This window comes from Paecilomyces variotii, assembly GCF_004022145.1.
Source record: "Paecilomyces variotii strain CBS 101075 chromosome Unknown C8Q69scaffold_6, whole genome shotgun sequence".
Taxonomy (NCBI): Eukaryota; Fungi; Ascomycota; class Eurotiomycetes; order Eurotiales; family Thermoascaceae; genus Paecilomyces; species Paecilomyces variotii.
Genome location: NW_021167145.1, coordinates 1,631,438 through 1,646,262, shown reverse-complemented (window position 1 = coordinate 1,646,262; position 14,825 = coordinate 1,631,438). Strand labels below are relative to the sequence as shown.

The window sequence follows — 14,825 nt, the reverse complement described above, 5'->3', positions numbered from 1 at the left end:
CATCATAGTGACAACTCCCTTAGACACTAAAAACCACCCCAGCAGACTTTATCCGGTTCAAGTTTCGGAAGTAGTAACATGCAAGACACAAACCTGCGAGAGGTACTTCAACCTTCAAGGAAAAGTGTGCTAAAAGTGGAGACTTTCTGCCTGGTTGTGTTCAGATAACCAACTCGGTACTCTGTTAGTGAGTTAGGGATCGCTTGGTTCTAAAATCAAAACAGCAAATGCTTCGCCGTTAAGGTGTTCCCTAGCCTCACTCGAGGCTGCTAAAAATGGTACGTCGTTCACTGATGTATACTGTGGCAGAAAACCAAATGAAGCCACAGGCTCTGTCTTTTGAAACTAAATACAGTGAACCCAATATTGCGCACTGATCAAACATCGACATAGGCGGGTATATCGAAATTCCTCTCTAAGCGACAAAGCAAACCCATATGTATATCCGTAGAACCACTGATTTATAAGGAAATGAGGGCAAAAGGGTCAAAGAGATCTACTTGTTCTTAAATCATCAAAGCCAGGACCATTGACCCAGCAATAGCAGAGAAGCCGGTAGTTAGCTTGCTCGCAGCTCCCGTGAAGACAGCAGCTGAAGGACTAGCCGAAGGCTCCGTTGGTGATGCAGCCGTCGTCGATGGCTGGAATGCGAAGATGGCGGACGAAGAACGATATGTGCTATTGGAACTGTAAAAAGAGGATGGAGAAGGCGATACAACCGGGCTTGAGGAGACCAAAGGGACTCGGCCAGATGGACTTGGGGCCTTGCTATTATTTCCACCCATTGGGGCAGCCGAAGATGCGCCATTGAGCGTCGGCTCTGCACTGACCACGACTGCAGGTGAAGTCGCAGATGAGGGAGGTGCGGCAACGGAAGCTGCGGTCCCAGTTTCATAGGGACAGATTGTTGTATAGGATGTGACGAAGTCGGTGGTAGTAGATTCACGGGCTGCAGGAGCGTCACTGAGCGTGGCGGAGATTGCAGCAGTGAGCGAGCTAGGAACGGTAGGAGTGACGGGGGCTCCTGGAGCAGTAGATGGGCTTGCAGCTTCTGAGCCGGTGGCGGGAATGTCGGAAGAAGCTGCTGCATCGGATGTTGACTGAGATGTCACTGCGACAGTAGGAGTGGCAGTCGTAGTTTCCGGTACAGGGTTTGCCTCTGAGCTCGAAGCAGAAACTGGTACCTCAGTGGTAGCCGCGGACGCGGTGGCTGTGCTGGCTTGGGACACGCTCGCCGACAAGGAGCCAGAAGCGGTGGACTCCTGGTAGATCTTGATCGAGTTGATCTCCCAGTAGGCCTGTGTGTAAGCGGTAGGGTTCAAGGCGACGTAGTTAACACAGCTCTCAAGAGCACTGTCCGGGTTACTCATGACGCATTGAGTGCTGCCAAAGACGTTTCCTGCCCAATCACCGCAGAAAGTCGTGTCAAAGATGAATGTCTGGGCCAAGAACTCCTCCGTCATGTTGCAGGAGCCCTGAAAATTACCCATGGGGGTTCCGAAAGTAGAAGTGTCCGGTTTTCCATCCTGAATACTCTGTGGAATGGCGTTCCGCTGGAAAAACCAGATCTTAATGAAGTCGTCGGTCCATTCCATTGCATACCTGAGGAATCCATAGTCAGTAACCTACGCGTCACAGAAAAAACGGCCTTTTGACTCACACTCCACCCTGAACATCGTTAAAACCGGTTCCGAAGCTGTCCTCAGTACCTTCGATCGTACAGCCAGAGGTACTATCGGCCACCGAGCATTGGTCTGCAGTAAGCGCACCCGTCATCACAGTATTGGTGATCTTGCAGTCTCCTTGAGTGTGCAGGACCATCTCATTCTGGGTCGCCATATTGACACCCTCAATGATATCTATATGCTTCATTAGGCACGCGGCTCATTGACACACGGCGAATTAGGCACATACCGATCTCACCACCTGAAGGCCAGTTGCTTCCAACTGACCAAAAGGCGGGCCAGATTCCACAGGCGCTTTCGGGCATATGCTGAATATCAACCACAAAAAGACCATTGGTGTAGGTCTTTTTGCTCTGCACACGAACGGAGCTTCGTCCGGGGCCACTTGTCGGGTCAAGGATAGTGTGGGAATCCACGCCCATGTAGACGCTCCCGCTGGACGTGATGTTGACCAGGCCCTGCTGCTGGGCGGCTTCCTGGGTCAGGTAGGTGACGAAGCCATGGGTCGGATCCTCCCCGGCGCTGAATTCGAAATTATCGAAGAAATTGCTTCCATCAACACTTTTTGATAGGCTGTATTCATTGCTGATACGCTTAGCATAAGGATGAGCGACCGTCGAGGCCACAAGGCAAGAAAGGAAGAGCGCGCCTACGCTCGGAAACGGGGAAGACGATAGCATCCTTGAGGAGGGCACAGATGAAAACCGTGTTTTAGTAAAGATGGTACAAAAAATGCTGATAAAACAAATGATGTATGGATCTAAAAGGAGCGTGATCCGATCATCCAGATCATTAAGGGATCTAAGGAAAGCAATTTGAATGGCAAGTCTGCTGCGCACAAGGTATCAAGTCACCCATATAGGAAGGGGACGCAAGAACGACGAATGAATGAAAGCGGTCCTGCCTGGCAAAGGTATGAATGAATGGAAGGAAGGATGAATGAATGAATGAATGGATGGATGGATGGATCCGATCGGGGGTATGTGTTGGTCTTTCAATGCGCATGGATTCTCCTTTCACCGCAGCCGCCGAGTTACATTGCGCCACCACTTTCGGGCTCTTTGTATAGCATCCCCAGGCGAGGGGACATCCCACTGGCTGCAAATACCGCGTGCCTGACATAGCATGCCAGCCACAGCCGTCTAGGCGCAATTATGGCAATGGATAAAACAGGGCGGTAGAACGAGAGTGGTCCAACGGTTGTGGCATGTTCGAGACCCCAATGGAGACTGCCAGTTGAGGAAACATGAAACATCATCGTCAAAACATGAAACAGGGTCTGGTGGGGGCATCGCTGCGTTGGCGCTGTTCGGCTCACTCTACTCTAGTGGCACTCCATACATGTATCGAAAGGAATGCGCTCAGATAAGGTGCGCGAAGCGAGCACTGGGTATGTTCTTTTAGTGGTGGAGATCAGATAAATGATCCCCGCGGGAGTTGGTTGGGCCATTCTCCCTGATGGTTATTGCGTCCAGCTGCGTCCAGCCAAGTCTAACAATAATAATAATGTCTCTCGGCTAAGGATACACTAGGGATGCAACATGTCTAACCAGCCTGAGGTCCAGAACGTTTTTTTCTGGGGTATGGCCTGGTTTGTTTCGACCGTTTCTCCATGTAGGACAGAACAATCTGGACCGCAATCTCGGACATTTCCCAATCATAAACAAATCGCCGATTGACAGCCTAGATTAACGTTAACTTATCTGACTTTGACGGCGCCACCACGACGGAATTGCTACTGCGACAACTCAGCCGCCAGGGGGGATGATGTTCCCGTCTCGAGCCGTCCCGTGTCGCAAAAGTCGCTTGAACATTTTATCCTCTCAGGGAAAGAATGCAGGACAAATGTCGAATATCGCGGCCGAAATCGCTCAGCCATGACTATGTTATTTTTCAATGACCGTTTGACTATGGTATAGCACTGGGAAGAATCAAAGGCTACCTAGGTAACCCTTGCCTGGCTAAGTAAATGAATGTCCGATTGAATTGTGAGTAAACCACCGGTTCCGATGGGATTAGGGTATGGGTGGGTGGCTATCTATATGTAGAACGTTCACTTAAAAGCAAGTTCGTATAAGTAATAGCTCAAAGGCAGCCCGTGCAGTAAAAGCAATTGTCCAGGATCTGGAGAAGAATTCGAATATCATTAATAAAGAAAATGACTTCCGACTTCATTTCACTTCTACTCTTCATCTTCCTCCAATTCTGTAAGAGTTTCTCGGCATCCATTGGATTCTCTCCAAGATACGTCTCAAACGAATCAAAGACAGGCCTGAAAGTTACATACACGGGATATATGCTACGACTCACTGTTCATGTAGCATTTTGGTTGCAGCGGAAGTAGAGCGATCCCCGTTCAGGATCGCTATGGTTATGTCGCTGGATAGCTCACTGGCTGATATATTTTACCTCTCCCTATGGCCAAATGGCCTTGATTATCATTCCGTTCTCCAGATTCGTTTTATATATGGCGGCGACTTGCCCACTTGCGCTATTCGCAATTGGCACAGCTAACGTACCAACCGCCAGGGAGTTCGACGCATTGAAAGAATGGGGCCGGTCTTGAAACGGAGTGGCACCTCTTATAACAGACACTTGGAGTTCATCAAGCACCTCTAGAAAGACAGCCAATGCAGCCGCATCTCCATTAACGTTGCATACGGCGTCGCCAGCTCCAGTGCTTCTCCGGGTGTTTTAGGAGCTCTTTCATCCCTCGGACATTTGGGGCTTCCGGTCCATCTTTCATTGCCCCTGAATCTGCAGCCAGTTGCGCGTATTTCTTCGCTTGCGCGCTGTTACCGACGGCATTATAAGTCAATGCAGCATGTCGGTATGCGGTATCGAGAAATCCCTCCAACCGTTCTTGTCGATAAAGTTCTATTAGCTTTTCCGCCAGCTCCGTTGACGCCGTCGATGTCTTTGTCCAGTCAGCAAGGCTTGCCTCGATCGATTTCATTTCGGCCAAGGCCGCGTCAGCGGTTTTGCCAGCAAGACAACGAGAACATCCGCATGTGAAGCGAAATGACTCCTTAAGATGCCTCTGACGATTTGATACGAACTCCAGAGGAGAAGAATCTTAATTCTGGTCAGAACAGACATTTCCGACTGGGATATACACGTACAGGCAATGGTGAGCTCTTCGCCCGCCGAGATGTACCGGACTGCGTGAACATAGTGCGTCAAGCGCAATGGATCTAGATAGTACTGAGCACTGCTCCTTGTCAGCATTGGAGGGTAGCTAATTACGAAGCACTTACTTTGGGGCACAGTCATGGTTCATGCGAGACGCCTCAGGAAAGATTGCAAGGTGCATCTCTCCACCCACCTGCATCTCGAAAGCATTGGTTTGGATCACGTCCTGGACGATCACACTCGAATTGCCATATATAGTTGCAAGTCGCAGATATTGTTCCTTAGAGGCATCTGGCAATTGTTCAATCGCCCGTCGTAGGAAGTTCTCCCGCACTGGAATGGATATTTGATGATGTTGATGCATGATTAGGAGCGGTGTGTAGGCCATGAGTCGCTCTCCTGGGTCGATTCTTGTTTTTGCCAGCAGGCCAATGCCTCTACCAGGCAAATTTTGAGGATGCCACGGACCCTCTGGATTATTGATACCTGCAAGGATTGCGGGATCATGAAAAGGTCTCAAACGAACGAACTCATCGGCTATCTGCGGAGTCGTGAAGATCGAGATCCCTCGGTTACCCGCAAATGAACGATCTGTATAGACGCACAACTCGCTCTGGATACTGGGAATAAAGTCGGTGCAGGAAGGCTTGAAAGACCATGGCCCAAACGTTGCCGTAGTAGTATTTGCCCCATCCTGAGAGGTAGACATCACTGGGACCTGCTCATTGATCGGGTATATAATGTCTCCGTCGCCGCTTTTTAAACATTCTAAATTGACCCCGAGGATAACAGGTTCGTATAAACATTTGTTGGACAACATAGAGTTGGAAGCCACGGAGGATGCAAGGCCAAGGAGCCAAAGCGACCACGTTCCAACGTTTGCCATTCTCTCTGCCTCCCTTCCTGCGATGCACAACGATATCATAGGCTCATTCGGAGACAGAGCCAAAGGATGAATATAATACGGTGAGCTCGATCATTTTAATTGCCGAGAGGCAAGGGGCTTGATATGAAACACATATGAAACTCCAGACGTCTTCTGCTACAGGGACCCCAACAATACATATACTTATGCACGGGCCAGTTTGGACATTTTACAACAAGCTTTCTATAATCCAGGTCTTGTAGCGAGGATTTAATACTCTTGTGTCATAAAGTGTCCTCCGCAGTACTTATTTTCATTTCCGGCTGTTAGGATGTCATAAGTATCTTCGGCCATCAAGGACTATTTATTCCGTATGACTCCTCTGCCTCATTTTTCCGCAGGTGAATGACCTGCTGCGATGATAATTCTTCGTCAAAAGATGAACATTCGCTGCAAGATTCCATGAAACATTGCTACCAGCTGACGTTGGCATTAGAGTTCCTAAATACAGTGCAGGAACTGTTTCCATAAGTTTCATGGCGCTGTACTGCGCGTTGTCGCCCCTTGTGTTGTTCCTTGCCTTGATAATGGCTCCCCACTTGTCGAATCGGCCTTAGGTATCTTGCCCTCGGAATCGGTCTAATAATATCGTTATGGTTGGTACTAAGCACACATTTCAGCAAATGTTTAATCAACTAAGCAAATCGGAACTTACAAGTTATAATTCACTGTGCTTATAGATTTATAATCATAGTTAGCGTGGTGTTCTCTAGCCAATTGCAGAGAAATTGTCAAATAATCAATAACTCGTTAAGGCTATTCTCCTATCCAGTCTCTATTTCTAACGAACTTCATGTTCTTGGCACCAAGATAGGTGAGTAATCGAACATTTCTATTTCCCAGATAGATCCCAATACCACCCGCCAGCAAGGACTCCCGTGTGTCAATATTGAAGACAAGCCCTTCAGTTAGAATCTTGTCTTCAATCGCTTATCGAGCATATTTTTAACAAGCTTCTCCTAATAACACATTAGTTTCAATCGGAAAATTAGATTAGCACAAGTTGGTTTACAACATATTATTTAGTGGTTCTTTCCTGGTAACATCCATTCGACTGTCTTTAGACTATGTGCGAAAAAACGTCTACATAGCCGCAGCTGCAGGCATATCAGTGATTTATACTGAATTTCGCCATTTCTGTACAGAAGTGCCAGACTCACTACAAGAAATATTGTAAACAGGCGCTGCTGGGTTCGTAGACAGGTTCCAGATACCCCAGATAAGAGATGTGCTAGATCAGCAGAAAACTTTTTCTGGGCCAGAGTAGGAAATTACCTCAAAAGCACTCATCACGTTGCTGTGGCGCGCCGGGGAATCTTTGTTATTGCTGTCTCGTCATGTTGGTATATTGTCGCTGAGGGTCTTCCTGACCCTACTTATCCAACTTCCTTCTCTGACCCTATTCATCTAACAATACATCTGGGTTCCAAGTAGCATGAAGATCACCTTGCCCCTCTGGTCCGCATGGCTACTGGTGCCGCCGGTCCTTGCAGGCGCACCGTTCCAAAGCGCACTCAACGGCTTTCCTGCGAATCCCTACGACCCATTCTGTGCCATGTCCTGCCTGTGCTCCCTCTATAGCCTGAGGCTCTCCTGCTCTAGCACGGGCGATACTGTTGGAATGATGACCATGAAGACAAGTTCCGCATGCTGGGCAGAAAACACACCCTACCTTACCAGTCTGGCGTGGTGCATGCACACCAAGTGTTCCGAATACAACGTGAAGAATTCCAAGCTCGAGTATTTCTGGGAAACTGAAAGCACAGGCCAGTCTGACGCCGGCGAAACTGGGGTTCCCCCGAAATGGTCATACACGGAGGCCCTCGCAAACATCACCAGTCCGCCAACGATCCAACTCACGCCTGAGGACACATGGCTCAATGATACGTCCCTAGTCTCGCCTCTTGTCTATGAAGAGCAATGGAATGTCTTGACAAGCGTACAGCGCGAAACGGCGCAGGAAAATGCTTACGGGTAAGACTTTCCATATGTAGTCGACGGGATGTTCCCAAATTCTAACTTGCCCTGTCCAATGTAGCATCGCAATACTCGTCACTGGTTTCGGAACTCCCATTGTCCTCACATGGGCTGGATATTTGCCATTCCTATCCACTATTTTCAGGAAGCTCAAGCCATATCTGGTCTGGCCGAGCCTTATTGGCACGTATCAAGTCCGTCCGCTTCCAAGCCTTCTTGGAAATGCGCCTACCGTCGGCCAAACGCTATATATTCTAATATTCCTTATTCTCAACATTGTCTTGACAGCGGTGAATTTCCAGTCTCGTCAGCCTAATGCGTGGTACTCGAGCACATGGCACGAGATTATGGCCTACGTTCTCTACCGAGCAGGGGCCTTTGCGTATATAATCGCTCCTCTCATTTGGCTCTTTGCTGGAAGGAACAACATTCTGCTCTGGGCATCGAACTGGTCGCATTCAACCTTTCTCGTGCTCCATCGTTGGGTTGCCCGTATATTCACACTGCAGGTCTTGTTACACTCGATCATAGCTGTGATACTGTACAAGGCTGAAGGGACGTATGGGGAGGCTGCGAAATCGCCGTACTGGATCTGGGGCATCGTCGCCACCCTCTGCTGCGTGCTTCTCACATTTGGTAGCGGTCTCTACCTGCGTAGCTATGCGACGAGTTCTTCTTGCTCAAACATATTGTGCTCTCCGTTGTTCTCATTGTCGGCTGCTGGTACCATGCCTACGATTTATACAAATACCTTGGCGGATATGAGGACTGGCTCATAGCTACCTCTGCAATCTGGATGTTTGACCGCTTAGGGCGTGTTTTACGCATCGCCATCGTCGGTCCGCATCGAGCCAAAGTCACCGTGCTCAACGAAGAATACGTCCGCATCGACATTCTCGGCATACGTTGGGGCTCTGAGCCCGGCAGGCATGTCTACGTCTACTTCCCCGGACTCCATCCCCTCCGGCCGTGGGAGAACCATCCGTTTTCGATATTGCCTACAGCCTTGGTGCAGCACTCTCATGCGCTTACGGCCTCGAAGAGTCAGGATCAGGTTTTGACGGATGGGCTCGAAGAGCAACCTGACGTGGAAAAGCACGACGTGCTGAAGTCTGGCGTGACAGCGGTGCATCACAGACATCCCACCGTCGGTCTGACACTATACATACGGAAGTTGACCGGCATGACTAGGTCTCTGCGCGCAGGTAACAACCTTCTCACGTTTTTAGAGGGACCGTATCCAAACAACTCAACCCAGGAGGTTCTCCGTTGCGACCGACTGCTGCTCATCGGCGGCGGCATCGGCATTACTAGTGTTCTTCCCTTTGTCCATAACCATTGGAACGTCAAGCAGGCATGGAGTGTCAAAGAATCCGCTAGATGCTTGGTGGATGACTTAGAAGGATTCCTGAGTGGCTTCGTTGCTGACAGAGACGTTCGGATCGGCAGCAGACTGAATGTTAAGCAGCTCCTAGAGGATGAGATAGAAGCCGGGTGGGAAAAGGTTGGCATTGTCGTGTCTGGGCCAGGAGGACTTTGCGACGATGTCCGAGCTGCTGTTGTGTCGGAAGAGAAGCTGGGGAAGACGGAGTTTGAGCTGGTAGTGGAAGCATATTCGTGGTAGACCGATAACTTTTTAGGGCTCTGGTGTTAATAGTAGATATCGATGAGATATTAAGTACATAATCGAGCTCTAGTTTGTTGACAATCGGTGGTTTCGTATACGACATGTAACCTGTTTAAGCAGCAACGCTGCCCAAGCAACACTAAACCAGCTAATGAAAAGTTTCTGTTCAGGGCACGGGTGATCTAGATATTATACTTGGGAGCATGTGTATAATAGGAACTATATGCTCTTCAGCAGTAGTTCTCGGTGGTTACCAGGTCTCCACGACTATATCCTAAAAGTGTAAAAGAACGATTATCACTCCACTACGAGTATGTATAAACCACATACGACCATAGGGTGTGGAAAACAGGGCTTCCCGTCCGCTCAGCCGTACTTAAGCCACACGCCGGCAGGTTAGTAGTTGGGTGGGTGACCACCAGCGAATCCCTGCTGTTGTATGTTTTTGTCTTTTTCTATTTGATTTATTTTTTTCGTTTCGGATAGATGCTCGTCTCATTTCTCGATCCACTCACACATTGTGCTTATGCATAGTGAGCTCCTGTCCAAGCAACTACTATTTCACGGCAGTCATGCATCCGACCAGGGACCTGTAACATTGAGTGGTGACAGGGAATCTAAGGAGAGTGATATGGAAGTTATGGGCCCCGGGTGTGTCAAAAATCGATCTGACAGTTCCAACACTAACGCACGAAACGGGTCTGCATTTGTAATCGACATCGTACCCAAGATATTCCTATTACAAAATACTGGTAGTTCAGTTGGCTCAGAAACTGTGTACTCCTTGCTTCCTGAGTAGAAATCTCTTGGACAGCTCAGTCAGGTGAAAGGATCAAAATGTAACTATAGCATTAATTGCTGGCTGATATCTTTTCGCTCCGAACGTAGAGGATGATCTCCTATATACAAGCAAGTCTATATGATAATACAATGCAAGAAAACCCCCTGAATTAAGCAGAAACTGAGGGGAGGTGAAGTAGCCTCCCATGCAATGGACCCGACCGTTACCCGTTCCCAACCGCACACCAACACACCCGTACGCATGATATGTAAATGCAATCGTTACGTATCACGATATCGTCAAATGATTCGTACGTCTCTCTCATGAGCTATCTGGCCGTATCTCTCATCCGGGCACTCTATTGGCGCATCCACAGTGAATGGCAGGTACTCCACTTTATTTTTCAGCCTCTTGGCTCTGTTGTTCGATTTCGCTCTCCTGCTGGGTACGGCGAAGGTTCGCAGGAGCAACCCAGGAGCTGGACTTCCAGGGCTTGACGTGCTGCACGTACATAGTGTCGACCTCCTCCAGAGTACGTCCCTGGGTCTCACAGACGAAGAAGAAAACGATCAGAGCAGCGGCGAATGAGCAGCAGGCGAAAACATAACCGTACTGGAAGTCAATGGCGCTCGAGATGAATGGCGTGAAGAACGAGATCAGGAAGTTCCAGGTCCAGTTGGAGGCAGTAGCAATACCCATACAGGTAGCACGGTATCTAGCAGGGTACAGCTCTCCGACAATAGCCCACACGATAGGTCCCCAGGTAGTGGCGAAGCCGACAATAAAGAAGCAGGTAAAGACAATCAGCACGGTACCAGCCTGGGGAGTGTTCTGAGGGTTGTTACGGTCAAGCTTATAGTGACCGACGGTAGCGAAGATCATGAAACAGACAAACATCCACAAGGCTCCGCCAATGAGGGACTTGCGGCGACCGAAGTGCTCGACTATGTACAATCCAATGATAGTGACACCGAAGTTGACAACAGTCAAGATGATCTGAGTCTCATAGCTGTTGCTCAGACCCGTAGCCTGCCTCAAATATTAGCATCATGAAACCCCAATCCGAGTTGTACACTAGGGTCCAGCGATCACACTCTGATATTGAAGAGCAATAATAACAAGATAGGATCACGTACGTTGAAGATGGTGTTACCATAGTAGAAAATAAAGTTAGCACCAGACAGCTGCTGCAGCGACTGAAGCACGATTCCAAGAACCGTTCGGTAGAACATGCGAGGTCCAGTGAAGATTTCGTACCAGGCTGCCGTTCCTGCAGCTCTTTCCTCGTCGAGCTTGTCCTTCATATCCTGAATTTCCTCGGCCACCAAACGGTGGTTCTCGGGGACACCGTATAGCTTGGTCATGATACGGCGGGCCTCGTCAACGCGGCCGTTGCGGTAGGCATAACGAGGAGACTCGGGCAGGAACATGATACCAATACCGAGGATAAGGGGCCAAGCGAAACCGATCCCCATGGTGATACGCCACGAGGCAGTCGACTGGATCGTCTCAGTGCCGTAGTTGACGCACGCTGAAATGAAGATTCCAAAGGCGACGAACAGCTGGAACGCACTTTTGGAATGTTAGCGGCTTGACACATGTAATCTGATCCAGAATGAGTACTCACCTGACCATGGCACCTCTGACCTGTCGAGGAGCAGACTCAGATTGGTACATAGGAACAACACTGGAGAGCGCACCGACACCGAGACCAGCGACAAGACGACCAACAGCAACCTGGTACCATTTGTTCTCGGTCGCGATTTGAACAATGATACCGACGACATGGATGATACACCAAAGAGCAATGGACAACTTACGGCCAAAACGATCGGCCAGAGGAGCTGCGCAAAGAGCACCAATCATGGTACCAATGGAAAGCTAGATTGTCTCCCATCAGTACAAACGGATGGAAACCAGGTAAGCTGCATCAGACGCACCAAGCCGACAATCAGTCCGGAACGGACGTTGCTAAAATAATAGGTATCCGTGGCAGAGTCATACTGAGCGAAACGGAGCTTGAAGTCACCCATGGTCTCAAAACCTGAAATTTGACCAGTAGAGTAACCGAAGATGAATCCACCCATGGATGCACAGGCGCCCAGAATGAAAGATCGCCATGTCAGATATTTCACGGGACTGTCATCGTAGGTGGTGTTCTTCTCAGCTTCGGATCCTGAAGGAGTCGAAGGGGAGGTGTGCTCCGCGTGCTCGACGGGCTCAGCACGGGGCTTCAGCTTGTTAAAGAAGTCTGATACCGTCATTCTGATGGTGTTGTGGTACGGCGACCCTGGACCCCGTCTGTATAATGAATGCTTCGACGGTCACCGCGATAGAGACAGTTCGAGGAGCAAAATGAGAATGAGGAAGTGAGGAGGCAGCTCAATATAAGAGCTCGCTCCCCAGTCCAGAACTGAGCACAGTCCACAAGAGATTGGGGTAACTCCGTGGGCGGAACGGGGTTCGGGGGTCTAGGGACGCAGGAATTTTCTTGTCATGGGGTCATATGGAGAGCATTCAATCTCCTCGATCAATCAGAGGTTCAACATGTTCGTCGCGCCACCCTGGAATTGCCCTGGGGCAGCTTCTGGAAGCCAGAGCACAACTGCGGGACGGCATCGCATAGCCAAAGGGGTTTACTAGAAACACAAGAGTTATACTCTTTCGGGAAACGGCCCTGGGTAGGTTCCTGGCCCGGTAGTGGAGATTTGTTCTGCTGATGACCATGGAACCGCGCCCGGGACTTAGGGCAAGCAGGGCAAACAGATGATCAATAATAGCATGCCAACTGTTTCCAGCGTAAGGTGCCGAACACGGTTTAGGGATGGACCGTACTGATGCCGAATTGGCACTATGTGCTCTGTGTATCTACGGCTGCCGAATCCGCCCAGACCACGGTAGCCGGGCATCTTAGATAGATGCCCGGTATCTGCTCTGCCTATGATTGATGCCCTAGACAGTATCCCGAAATGCTCATCCTTATGTGCGGAGATATGTATCTATTTCATCCAAAGCGAGGTTGTGAACACAGGTGTAGTAAAACAGGGCGACTGTCCGGTTTATCTTCGGAGAAACTGGTGGGTTGCATGTCAGTAAAGAATGGGCGAGGGGAAAAAGAAAGCCTCTTGACCGGTGGAATAATAATGAAACAACAGCCCACCAAGCGATAGGGAAAGGGAAACCGACCCACCTGCGGTGAATCTTTTCGAGAAAGTGCATACGATACAAATTATCTAAGGTTGTATCAACAGCAAGGTCAAGCCCCTGAGCTGTTGCTCAGTGGCTTCGGCAGTGGCGCTCTTGGACAGCGCGTTGAGGTCTTCGCAGTCGATCTGCCGCGCCAGACGAGATCGCCTCTATCTTGATCCGACCTCGAACAGCGCACGCAGAACTCCAGCTATCTACTGTCAGATTAGCGATCCTCTTTCCTGTTGCTAAAGCTGACAGTCATATGTGCAGTGGCTCCAGGTTTCGCATGGTATACCCTGGAAAGAGCGATTCTAAAAAGTCAAGACGTTATGTCCCTCCGAGTCCGTAGTAGTAGTATCTACTGCTCGAGAATACTCTAGTGACTCGACTCGACCCATCCGGTCAAAAAAATAATCGACCAAGTGGGCCGAGCTGGTCGGTCCACGTCGCCCGGTCGGTTTCTGAGCAGCGAGCACGGTGTTGGTCGACTGCTCATTCGTCCTTGGACTCGGAAGTTGAGCGAGAAGAATTTTTCGGCCTGCATTGGACAATCGGGATCGGCGTCATCCGGCAAGGACGGCAGGCTCGGCATGCCCGCTGGTATCGGCATTCCGCCTGGTTTGTTGAGTAATTGTACAGCCGTATACTCTCACAATCGTATGCGATTGAAACCAATTCAAGTTGCCGACCGTGATTGAACGCAAAGATAAAACTTTCCGCATGTTTTCTCGCCGGTTAAGAAGTGTTTCGAGCAGGATCGCGCACAGTTGCCCATCATTTCAGATGATGCTTTGGCAATGATAATAGTACCAGTCGGGATGGATCATATTTGGAAACCGGCGCCTTTTCTGGTACATCGCACTTAGTGTTGCATGGCGCCAACCGTTAGTTGTGCGACAGACAGCACCGTTGGATACTAATAATGTTGCGTCCCAGTTTTTGTCTGTATATGTTACTAATGCCTTTCTCCCTTCACAGGACACAGGGTTGAGAGCATTGAAGTCCTGCAGATGCGGTGTGCCCATTATTGTGTTCTATCTATACCGCGTTGCATGACACCTTGCAGTGAATGATCAAACGAGATAGGCAAGGCGTAAAGTCACCTGTGGTGTATCATGACGATCAAGAGCATTGGTCGTACATACATACAGCTGGCATCGCAGCTATGAAGCGGGGTCGGCAAGAATTGTCACTGACCCTAGCCTTTTTGGGTGGTAGATAGCTTTAATATTATTATCATCTCCCGGTTCTTCCCAGGTTCTTGCTGCCAATAGCCATGTCCCCGAAAAGAGATTGACGCTTGGACGATGCAAAGGCGCAGTTAACACTGGGAAACTCATGTGACCGATTCTCCTGTGGTTGTAGCTATCTGGAAGTATGCGACGAGATCTAGATGTTCCCCATGGAATCAACTCGACCTAGCAGCCAAAAATCTCAAATCAAGGAGGCGATCGGTTATTATTGTCAAGACACTTTGTGGGAAGTACGTATGTCGGGCAATGCCGCCGT

General features: G+C 49.4%; 4 protein-coding genes across 4 annotated transcripts; 1 reads left to right on the top strand and 3 right to left on the bottom strand.

Annotated features, from left to right (window-relative positions):
• Positions 1-242: 242 nt before the first annotated feature.
• Positions 243-2,498, bottom strand: C8Q69DRAFT_289318 (concanavalin A-like lectin/glucanase domain-containing protein). The gene is made up of 3 exons (XM_028626999.1): positions 1,915-2,498; positions 1,661-1,859; positions 243-1,602 (listed from the first exon to the last, which is right to left on the bottom strand). Exons 1-3 carry the CDS (start codon positions 2,363-2,365, stop codon positions 507-509), a joined length of 1,746 nt encoding a protein of 581 aa, XP_028484978.1. The 5' UTR covers positions 2,366-2,498; the 3' UTR covers positions 243-506.
• Positions 2,499-3,849: 1,351 nt separating this feature from the next.
• Positions 3,850-5,808, bottom strand: C8Q69DRAFT_469789 (hypothetical protein). The gene is made up of 3 exons (XM_028630786.1): positions 4,943-5,808; positions 4,808-4,896; positions 3,850-4,760 (listed from the first exon to the last, which is right to left on the bottom strand). Exons 1-3 carry the CDS (start codon positions 5,740-5,742, stop codon positions 4,333-4,335), a joined length of 1,317 nt encoding a protein of 438 aa, XP_028484977.1. The 5' UTR covers positions 5,743-5,808; the 3' UTR covers positions 3,850-4,332.
• Positions 5,809-7,171: 1,363 nt separating this feature from the next.
• Positions 7,172-9,408, top strand: C8Q69DRAFT_492174 (hypothetical protein). Its single transcript, XM_028632163.1, has 4 exons — positions 7,172-7,716; positions 7,781-8,101; positions 8,141-8,339; positions 8,378-9,408. Exons 1-4 carry the CDS (start codon positions 7,178-7,180, stop codon positions 9,341-9,343), a joined length of 2,025 nt encoding a protein of 674 aa, XP_028484976.1. The 5' UTR covers positions 7,172-7,177; the 3' UTR covers positions 9,344-9,408.
• Positions 9,409-10,428: 1,020 nt separating this feature from the next.
• On the bottom strand, positions 10,429-12,517 carry C8Q69DRAFT_289199 (putative MFS monosaccharide transporter). The gene is made up of 4 exons (XM_028626998.1): positions 12,068-12,517; positions 11,755-12,008; positions 11,222-11,699; positions 10,429-11,156 (listed from the first exon to the last, which is right to left on the bottom strand). The coding sequence occupies exons 1-4, from the start codon at positions 12,389-12,391 to the stop codon at positions 10,524-10,526; spliced, it is 1,689 nt and encodes a 562-aa protein (XP_028484975.1). The 5' UTR covers positions 12,392-12,517; the 3' UTR covers positions 10,429-10,523.
• Positions 12,518-14,825: the final 2,308 nt, after the last annotated feature.

Bases quoted from the DNA above. Each gene is read 5' to 3' on its own strand.
- C8Q69DRAFT_289318 (XM_028626999.1), bottom strand. From the start codon at position 2,365: ATGCTATCGTCTTCCCCGTTTCCGAGCGTAGGCGCGCTCTTCCTTTCT. The intron at 1,860-1,914 runs GTATGTGCCTAA...TGAAGCATATAG, and splicing joins GCCTTCAGGTGGTGAGATCG to ATATCATTGAGGGTGTCAAT. The intron at 1,603-1,660 runs GTGAGTCAAAAG...TGGATTCCTCAG, and splicing joins AACGATGTTCAGGGTGGAGT to GTATGCAATGGAATGGACCG.
- C8Q69DRAFT_469789 (XM_028630786.1), bottom strand. From the start codon at position 5,742: ATGATATCGTTGTGCATCGCAGGAAGGGAGGCAGAGAGAATGGCAAAC. The intron at 4,897-4,942 runs GTAAGTGCTTCG...GACAAGGAGCAG, and splicing joins AACCATGACTGTGCCCCAAA to TGCTCAGTACTATCTAGATC. The intron at 4,761-4,807 runs GTACGTGTATAT...ACCAGAATTAAG, and splicing joins CGAAGAGCTCACCATTGCCT to ATTCTTCTCCTCTGGAGTTC.
- C8Q69DRAFT_492174 (XM_028632163.1), top strand. From the start codon at position 7,178: ATGAAGATCACCTTGCCCCTCTGGTCCGCATGGCTACTGGTGCCGCCG. The intron at 7,717-7,780 runs GTAAGACTTTCC...TGTCCAATGTAG, and splicing joins GCGCAGGAAAATGCTTACGG to CATCGCAATACTCGTCACTG. The intron at 8,340-8,377 runs GTGCTTCTCACA...CTACCTGCGTAG, and splicing joins TCGTCGCCACCCTCTGCTGC to CTATGCGACGAGTTCTTCTT.
- C8Q69DRAFT_289199 (XM_028626998.1), bottom strand. From the start codon at position 12,391: ATGACGGTATCAGACTTCTTTAACAAGCTGAAGCCCCGTGCTGAGCCC. The intron at 11,700-11,754 runs GTGAGTACTCAT...ACATTCCAAAAG, and splicing joins GTCAGAGGTGCCATGGTCAG to TGCGTTCCAGCTGTTCGTCG. The intron at 11,157-11,221 runs GTGTGATCGCTG...TATTTGAGGCAG, and splicing joins TATTGCTCTTCAATATCAGA to GCTACGGGTCTGAGCAACAG.